The sequence below is a fragment of the Cupressus sempervirens genome, chromosome 5 (assembly GCF_028749045.1).
Source record: "Cupressus sempervirens isolate cs-2001-9-10 chromosome 5, ASM2874904v1, whole genome shotgun sequence".
NCBI classification, from domain to species: domain Eukaryota; kingdom Viridiplantae; phylum Streptophyta; class Pinopsida; order Cupressales; family Cupressaceae; genus Cupressus; species Cupressus sempervirens.
Window position 1 is genome coordinate 958,514,545 of NC_143122.1, and position 10,128 is coordinate 958,524,672.

Here is a 10,128-nt window from a genome sequence, read left to right on the forward strand (position 1 = left end):
ATCCTTAGACAAAATAAATGATCAAGTTGCTTTTCTCGTTTATCTTTGTTTTTCAAATTATTTCTTCTATCTAAGGCACAAGGAAAAACAAACTAAAATTTTGGCTCTTATACTTGTTCAAAGAGCCCACTATTATTTTCTATAGATGAACTCTCTTATTATCAAAATCATGAAGATCAAAAACAATATCATAAGTCTTTTCAATTTGATCATATGAGATTTTTATGATAGAATAACATAAAAATGTTATTTCTTTCCTCCTTCTTACTGACTTATTCACAATAGGCTTCAGAGCCTCATCACTTGCTTTCACTTCTTCTTAGATGCTTATAACTTTAGCATATTTTGTTAGAATATCAATGAAGTTATTCAAGTTTTGAGTCTTGTGAAGTCCCTAGTCTTGTACATATCTTTTTGGTTTTGTTTTTGTTTCTTGTCCGTCTTTTCCTGTTGTTTTTTCTTTATGTTAGGTTAATTCTTGTTTTAGGTTTTTTGAGTTCTCTATGTAGTCCATGTACCCTGTCCTCAGCCAGAGCCCCTATTAGTTGTCCATGAGTCACTATATTTTAAAACATTTTCCTTGGATTTTCAAAGTCCTTTCTTTGTTGCTTCACTTATTCATCATCGAAAGTGTTGCATGAATCATGAAAGCTTCTTGTCAGAGTCCCTTCTTTTAAACCACTTTGAACCACTTTGAACCTCAGTTCAAAGTAGTTCAAAGTAGTTCAACCAAAGGTTTCACACTAATGAGTTTTCTTGCAGGGAGTGTGCGCCCATCTGAAAGAGTGTTCTTCTTAATCACTTTGAACCAATTTGAACCTTGGTTCAAAGTATTTCAAATTCATACAATGGCACAGTCATCTTGGTGAAATTGGATTATGGTGTACGATGCACCATCCTTTTACAAGGTATTGATGGTTGTGTTAGAGAATGATGATTTAAAGGACATTTTTATTCCTAATGCTAAATCATCATTATTAGGAAAAGTGGAAAATCTATGACCGAAAACGAGATTGGATGTTGCAATAAAGCTAATCATTATTGGTATAGCTGAAAAGGGGAATTATTAAATGAAATGGTCATATCAGAAGGCTTTCAAATGTGTGATGTTTAACAAGGAGTGATTTTTCATTAATTCTCTATAATGAACCTGTACTTCTAGATGTAAGTGACTTTCCTTCTTAAAATGATATTGGCTTTCTTTTTTTGTTTATCATGCAAAGAGTTGGAAGTTTGGAGAAGAAACTATTAAGGAAGGAAGGAAAAATCATTTTTGTTTGGCAAATTATAGGTGAGAAACATAAAAATCCTTGTTTTTGTTGTGAAATCTCTACGTTTTTCAATAAAATAAGTTTAGAGAAGTCTATTTTGCATTTCTATCATGATGTTTCAAGTCCAAAATGTAGAAATCCTGTCATAAGTGATACAAATTTAGAGGGTGTTAAGGTAGAGAAATTGCAAGAAAATTTCCTTGAGTATGCTGATAAATCAAAAGGGTGCATGGAGATTTTAACCAGTGGACTACTTGGAGCTATGGATTTTCCTTCATTTCTTTTGAATCTTGAGTTGCTCCAAATGTGTATTGACTACTATGATGTTAGGAGAAAATGCATTGTAAGGAATGATGGTGAAATGGTAATCTCAATTTTGAGAGACACTATTGCTTCTATATTGTGTCTGCCTAAGGGTACTTTTGGCACATTCTCCCCTATTCAAGCTTAAGCCAAATATCAAGAAACTCCAAATGAATTTTGCATAACCTTGGCCAGGAAATGGATTAAGACCATGTATGGTGGAGGTTCTAGGCTACCCAAAGTTATCAATAAAGATCACCTTAAACCTCATATTCATGACCATGTGGTGTTATTCCATAGAGTCAAAGGTTCTGTTAATGTCCTCCTCTTTGACGAATGGATGTATACATGTATAAAATTATTTTGAAGGGAGAACAATGGATGGATTGGGCAGAAATTATCTCTAGTTCACTAAGGATGCAGCTTAAACATGCCAAAGAGTCTAGGTAAAATTTCTATATGGCTTCCTACTTGACTTATTGTATTGCATGTGTTTGTGACCTTACCCCTCTCCCTCATGAAATATGAAGTGAAGAAATAACAATGTACCAATATTGCCCTCTACTACAAAAAGATAAAGCACTAGAGAACATTAGGAAGGTTCATGATGTGTTAATTTAAAATATGCATAAGGGTTTGAAGAATACACCCATGCCTAGGTTGACCTATCAGAGAGTAGTAACTACAATTTTCCATGACATGATGCATGAGACCATGAAGGACTACGTGGATAATACCTTGGTCAAAAGTGCTAAATGCAATACTCATCTGCAAGATTTGGGACCCATCCTAGATCATATGGATACATTTGGACTCAATCCTAAGAAATGCACATTTGGTATCACATTAGGAAAGTTGTTGGGATACATAGTGTCCACGAAAAGAATTAAGGTGGATCCAGAGAAAGTACAAGCAATAATGGATATGCCACCAGCTCAAAACATTAGTCAGGTGAGAGGTCTATAAGGAAGACTCCGATATATTCATAGGTTTATCTCACAATGTGGTGGTGGATAGGCTAACAAAATATGCTCACTTCTTCCCTATCACTACTACATACTCAGCAACTCAGGTGGTAGAGGTCTTCTTCAGGGAGATTTTTAGATTACACGGTTTGCCTTGGAGCATTGTGAGTGATAGGGACAGTTGCTTCATGAGTCACTTTTGGTAGGAGATATTTTGGTTGTGTGGAACTGACTATACAAATGATATCCTTCATGACACTTTACGGTTATGAGGCACCTAGTTTCTTAGATTTGTTGTTGGAAGATAGTCAAGTACCCTGTACAAGTGAACTATTACAGGAAAGTAAGGATATAGTTGCTACTCTCAGAGACAACATTGCTAGAGCTCAGAACCAGCAAAAGTAGTATGCAGACAAGAAGAGGATTGAGTGTAGTTTTGAGGCAAATGATATGGTTTACCTCATGTTGCAACCATATAAGCAGTCCACTCTCAAGAAGAGTGGTGTAGAGAAACTCAAGCCAGGCTATCATGGACCATTCAGGATCATGAAACAAGTTGGTGAGGTGGCTTATGAGTTGGAGCTTCCCACATATAGTAAAGTGCACAATGTGTTTCATGTATCATGCCTCAAAAAGGCATTGGGTCAGAATCTGATGCCTTCTGTAGTATTACCTCCCTTGGATGATGCAGGGAAATTGATCTTAGTGCTAGAATCCATTCTAGATAGTAGAGAGAAGAAGCTTCGTAGGAGAGTAATCAGAGAGTATCTAGTTAAAAGTAGAAAGATTTACCTACTGAAGATGCTACTTGGGAGGGAGAAGTGATTTTGCAGCATCCAACATTAAGATTGCATGAGGCCAATTAATTTTAGGAGGGGCAGACCTGTAATGTCCCATTTTTTTGGCAGAGTTAATTATAAAGTTATCAATTTAAAAAAAAATTACAAGGTAACTTTATATATTAAATAAAAAATCTTCTAGAGGTTGCTGGAAGAAGCAGAGAAAAAATAAAAAATGAGGCCGACCTATCGAGGAAAAAGGAATAAATAAGCATTGAGGGCTCATTTCCTATCATCGAGATTTATTATTGATTTTTTCTTATGTGCCTTGTGGAGCCTAGAGTTTCTGCAAGTAGTCACAATTGGCCATTGAGAACAAAAACTCTCAATTGGTATGCAATTTTAAGGGTGTGAAAGATCACCTAAATTATTTCAGCTATGGGAAAGATATTTCAGTCCTTTCACTTGTGCTTAATTGCTGGTTTGGAGTTTCAAGTGGAGTTGCACTTTCACCATATAATCTTCAGCAGTCAGTCTCCAGTATCTGATCAACCCAGGTTCTTCATTTCAGTTTGTAGCTGTAATAAGTTCTCAATTGTATACAACCAGTTAAGGTTCTCTGTAATGTGCCATGTCATAATTTTTCAGTGCTAAAAAATGCCCTATCATTTGTAAAAACATTTGGTTTTCATTGAATGAATACATTGGAACTATTATTTCTTTATTTCAGCAATATACTTCAGCAGTGTATTAAATTAAGGGTTTTTTTAGTGGCCTATTAGAAAGGGTCATTACAGGATTCTTGATGGAGGACCTACACAAGCCTTAAGACTTCGTGTGAAATGCCATTATGCACTACATTACACTTGAAAACTAGTTCCAGGTATTGTACTATTACCACTTTCCTATTTTAAACCACTTCTGGAACTAGGACTTGATTTCCTACCTACAACTTATTTTACATTTGATGCAGGATAGTGTGTTTAATGTTAGGAGAAAGAGGGAGGAAGGAAGACCCTTTTATATCTTGCAGCAAGCCTTCATGTTTAAAATCTATAAGTTCCAACTCACCCTCAAACTGCCTCTTCTTGTTAATCATCTTGTCATTGTTACACATCAAATATTGAAGGATGCTAGCCCTAGTTCATCCTTGAAGATGGTGGACAAAAATCCCTTGGGTACTAGGAATAACATCAAATTTATTGACTTTGATATTGATATTGGGCAGAGTAATAAAGCTAGTAGGAGGTCTAGTAAAAGACTTAAAATGGAAAAATTCAAGAATATCACCAAAAAAGAGGTGAGTTTTGAGTCCATGGAGAGTGAAAGGAGATCCACCAGGAGGAAGAGGAAAGTTATACACCCTGGCTCTCAGAGTAAGGATATTCCAAGCCCTTCCCACATTTCAGACAACCTAGAAGCCAACCCATCCATGGATAAAAGCTTTGGGGAAGGTATCACCTCCCATATGAAGGATGCTACTAAGGATTGGGGGAAGAAAGGGCATCATAGCCATGGGAAGGAGCAAAGAAAAACTCAGTTAGATAGCTTGGAGAAATCAGTACATGACCTGGCCAACAATCAAAAAGTCTTGTGCCACAAAGTTGGAACCCTCACTTAGTTCTCTACAAAGGTCATGTATTTGGTAGCCAACACTCTATACTTTCTGCAAGTGAACAAGGAGTAGAAGGAACTAGGAAAATAGAGTTAGACCACCTACTCCTACAACTACCTAGCAGATGATTGGTTCAAGACTCTACTGGAGAAACTCATCAAGGTGGAGGTGGAGAAACTGCCAATGGAGGATCTTGATGAAAAGGAGGGGGAGGACCTAGAGAAGAAAGAGGGGAACTATCCCATGTGCCTTTTTTATTTTTTATTTTTTTAGGTTATTGTTAACTATGAACTTCATGCCCTATGTGGCATTTTTGGTTATTGTAGATTATTAATCATTTTAACAACAACACTTGTAATTTATGCTCTTGGGTGACATTTTGGTATCATACGTATGTTAAGGGTAGTTTGGTTTATAATAATATTATGAAGTACCATGTTATGATGTTATATGTTAAGATGCTTTTGATGTCCAAAAAAGGTATTAGTTAGATAGTAGGGGTAACTACCAATTATTCTCTAGCCTTCTGTACTATGGGGTCAACACCCCTTCTTTTGGTTGTTATCTAGTGCATCAAAACATTAAACTTCCATGATATCATCTAAATTTAACTTGTTTATTTAGATATTAAAAGTTCTATAAAAAATTTTCTTGGAGAACAAGTGTCTAATTTATACTTACCATATTAACTTTCTTTATTAGAATGTCTTCTCCATCTTCTCTTTTACCTTCCCTATAAATATTTTTTATAATTGTTTCTTTGAATTAACCAATGACAAATAGTTCATATTCAAGTTTTGAATTAAATGTAACTTGCAAGCCCCCTTCAATAACTAATTTATTTATAAGAATCACTCTACTTAGAGTTAAGCCTTTCATTAGGGCCTTTAATTTAGATAAGTTATTAGACATTATTCCTAATTATTTGGCATGTTCAGTTAGGTATGATCCATTATCTAAACAACTAATACATCCTTAGCTTGTTGGTCCTAGATTACCTCTATATGCCCCAAAAATTAAGTTTGACCATCTTGTAGGAGTAGGTTTCCATTTACATTCTTTCCTAACAATCTTGTTTGATTTTTCCTATATCATTGTTGGGTTAATTAGTTTGAACCAATTTTTATGCATCCTACTCTGAAAATGAACCTTCCTCATTAAATGAGAACTTATGAGATTATTGTTAGCTAACTCAATAATAAAGGCTTCCAATTTTTTTAAAAATGAGGTTAGACCCATTTGTTTGAGAAAATTTCACTTAATAATTTGTCTTCTACTAGAAGGAGAATGTCAAGATCTCTTATTCAAGGATATTCTACTATTCATAGACTACCACTGTCATCATGACACTTCTTATACAATTGCATAGTTTGAAACTACAATTGTGTTTGACAAATAATGAATGCTCATAATTTATATTTTCTTGAACCATTATTTTAATTAAGATTTAATTTTAACTTATTTATTATACCTTTCTTTGTAGATATCTAGTTATAGAAGATGTCAACAGATCTACATTTTAGAATAATTTGATAATGGTTCAAAGTTTAAAACCCTCTTCTTTAAATTGAAAAGCTATTACAAAGTCATTTTTATATATTTAAAGTTTCTATATAAAAAGAATTAAGGTAAAAAGAAATATTAGATTGTGTAAAATCAGTCAATAGATATCTAGAAACTCTTGAATTTGAACGAAAAGTTTTCAAATAGTTAGTAATTTTGGGATCTTTTAAATCATATAAAATCTTCACTAAAAATGTATATTTAAATATAAATATTAGATCAAAATATTACATTGAAAGATAAATTCCTCATTAGATTGTACCATCTTGATCCAAGTATAATTCTTATGAATATTTGGTCGTACTAATGAAGAATAATCATAGATTTTATATGACCCAAACAATTAGAGAAGAAAAAAGTATACTATATCAAAGAATTGAACTCCATGCACAAGTATGACTATAACAATTTAGTAAGGTGAATAATATAGAGAAAGGATAAAATTATAATTATATAACTGAAGACAAACTCTTAATCTAAAATGTAAATGTCCACAAATAACATTTTGAAGAAAAGAACTTGCCTTCTTTACAACCACTAATAGAACCTAAATGGCTCTTCATCAAATTTTCTACAATTTATAGAGCTATTCCTAGTTAGTTACAACCTTAAAGTTAAGAATTGGAAGGGTATTCTTGAAGAGGGAAATAGTAGCAAAATATGAAAAATAAATAAAAATAAAATAATATTTTTATCTCTTTGTCCCTTAGGCTATGAAATATATTCATTTATTCAACCTTTTCTTTAGAAATAGATCCACATGTGGTACATAGATATTGAAGTCAATAACCATCTGCTGTCAAAATAAACCCCACTTGCCACGTTAATACACATTCAATACTAATATGGACCTCCTTGATAATGGGGAAGCAATGGAGAAACAACCCCATCGTTGTGCAAGTTCATCACTGCTTTCAATGGGTGTCAGCCAATCAACATGGCCATAAAAGAGTAAAGGACAAATGTTAAACTAGGCCTCAGAACAAGGACATTCATAGTGAATGTTTTCATGCCTGCAACTTAAGAGGCTTCCCTGATACATGATAATGAATAAGATAAATATAATCTGTCAAAATGATTTACCAGAAGAATCGGACATTAGTCTCATTTTTAATGTTGCTGACAATTGACTCATATTAAGCTATAACGATGGGAGATCAAATGAAAGTTGAGCACAACGAAGACAACGATATTGACAATAAGAAATTTCTAAAAATAAGAGAGACAGAGAGTACAACTAGCATTAGAAACAAATATATGCCAATGTTAAAAATTTCATATAAACTTTATTTCATTCAGCTGGAAAATTTGGAAGATTCAGGATACCATAACCAAGAGTTTCAGATTTTATCAAAGGATAGAAGAATGATATGGAGCATCTTCCTTACATTTGACCATCCATGTTCTCACTATGGAATCAAAGGAATATATTTTTCTATATCTACTGCTTTCTACTGTTTCCGTTGTGTTGTGGTGGTTTTGGGTTTTCTTTTTAATTGAGGTATGAATGGTATGTTGTCAAATCAAGCGCATGGTGAAGCGGATTTGACTCAAGTTTAGGAAGACTGAGTCTCAAGGATGACGGAAATGAAAGGAACGAGAGTTGTTATTCTAAAACATTGGTTTGTACTTTCTAAGGATGAAATGCTTGTCATTATCAGTATTTTTACTATTAGATTTCTGTAGGTTTTGTATTTCAATTTTTTTAAAGCTATATCACAAATTTTTGTAAATGACTCATGACTTGTAGGTATAAGGATATCAGAACTCACTCTCTCCTCTTCTAGAATTCAATATTTACTTTTTCTATAGTAAAAGAAAAAAAGAAATATTATTTAAGAAAAATAAAATTAGATAATCTTGATCTTTACAATATAATTATTGTTGATCTACGTGTTATTATGACATTTAAATTTATAAGAGAAAATGACTTACAGTAGATAGAAAATAGAACAAATGACTTATTTCTATTAGTAACGACATCATAAAAATTAAAGAGTATAATGAAAACAGTTTCTACCATTGAAAATAATAGTTTTCCACAATGCATTAAAATTATTTTCTTAATTTCACATCAATGTTTCAGATTTAAAGCATCGATACAAAAATAGGAACAGAGTCTATCCTTCTTCTACCATGCTAAGATTAAGAAATAGCTCGAAAAGAATGGTCAGACCGCAGAGGACAAGAATGCTCGAATAGAAAGAAACGAATCTGGAAAAACGTAGACGTTCAAGTGGCTAGGCCCAAGGGAGATCTCCGTCAGACCAAAATAGGGATCCGTACAAGTCGTTCTCCTCTCTGTACTCGTCGAGAAAAGGAAAGTGAGTCTGGTGCCCCTCGTATTGAGAGTCTTGCATCAGTCTATCTTGATCACCGCCAGACGCATCTGATCCTTGTGCTAAAGTGGACAGACATATCGGTGCTAAGTCTTGAACAGGAGCATCCAAGCATTCGCCTTTGCTGGTTGTGGTTGTGGTTGTGGGAGGCACGTACTGGTGGTGACCTTCCCGAGAGAGGGCGGCAACATGGCGGAACAGCTTATTCTTGGTAGAAAACGTGGCGTTGCAGGAGCAGCGCCAGGAAGAGCGTCCGCATCTCTTTCCATGGGTTTTAAGATCAGTGAGAAAAGAGAAGTCCTTCCCACATCTGTTGCAGGCGTACATCTTGGGGCAGTGGCGTCTTCTGTAATGGTTTCGCAGACACACCGTCGATTTCAGGGGTTTGAAATTCGGATGCCCACCCTTCCGCCTGCAATCATCTACTGGGCATGCAAAATACGATTCTCCTGCAACCCTCTTCGGCCTCTTCGATTTGAGGGCATCGTGTGTTTTGTATTGCTCCCCGTGGGATCGCATGTGAATGCGGACATTCCCACCTCGCCTGAATCCTTTCCCGCACACCTCGCAGAAATGGACGAGCTCTGCCAGAATATCGCCTTCCTTGACCGTTATAATCTCTTCCTCCTTTGGCAGCTGCGACAGAATCGAAGCAGATGTGTAGATGATCTCACTCAGGACCGAATCCAGGGATTGTTTCGCTTCATGAAGATCCTGCCCTAAAGACCACGGGGACTTACTCCTGAAAAACTGCTCCAGCTCATGGGCTTTCTCACCAAGGCGTGAAAGCTCAGACGTCAAAGCAAACAGATCTCTTGTCTCCTCTCCCCGCTCAGATTTCTCATTGATACTCTCCAGCTGTGAACAATACTCTGCACTTGGACCTTCCATGCCTTCGCTATTCCTGCAAAACCCAATCTCTTCCATCATCATGCTAGGGCAATCTCGTCCTATTTCTTTTCTCGTTGGAGAGGAAAGCCACACGAAGCTTCCTAAAGGCACCTCCTCATGGGTCTGTTTAGTTTATTTGGCTATACTTCAATATTTTAAACACTATTTTGTAGATCCTCTGACTCTACCAATAATAATTTTTTGTGCAGGTTAAAGTTATTAGTTTACTAATCAGTATATATTTTAATATACAAATAGTTTACTCTTTTTAATCATACTTTAATTATTCAACATTAAATCTTTTTTTGTATTTTAATTATTTAACATGAAATCTTATTTTATTATTATTAATTCTATTTAAGTAAATTGTTGCTTTTAATATAGCATATAAAACAATTACAT

The 10,128-nt window shown here is 34.9% G+C and overlaps 1 protein-coding gene across 1 annotated transcript; it reads right to left on the reverse strand.

Annotated features, from left to right (window-relative positions):
• Positions 1-8,548: 8,548 nt before the first annotated feature.
• On the reverse strand, positions 8,549-9,775 carry LOC149559143 (zinc finger protein STOP1 homolog). The gene has a single exon (XM_089828374.1). The coding sequence runs from the start codon at positions 9,766-9,768 to the stop codon at positions 8,737-8,739; it is 1,032 nt and encodes a 343-aa protein (XP_089684500.1). The 5' UTR covers positions 9,769-9,775; the 3' UTR covers positions 8,549-8,736.
• Positions 9,776-10,128: the final 353 nt, after the last annotated feature.

Coding starts and splice junctions, on each gene's coding strand:
- LOC149559143 (XM_089828374.1), bottom strand. CDS start 9,768: ATGATGATGGAAGAGATTGGGTTTTGCAGGAATAGCGAAGGCATGGAA.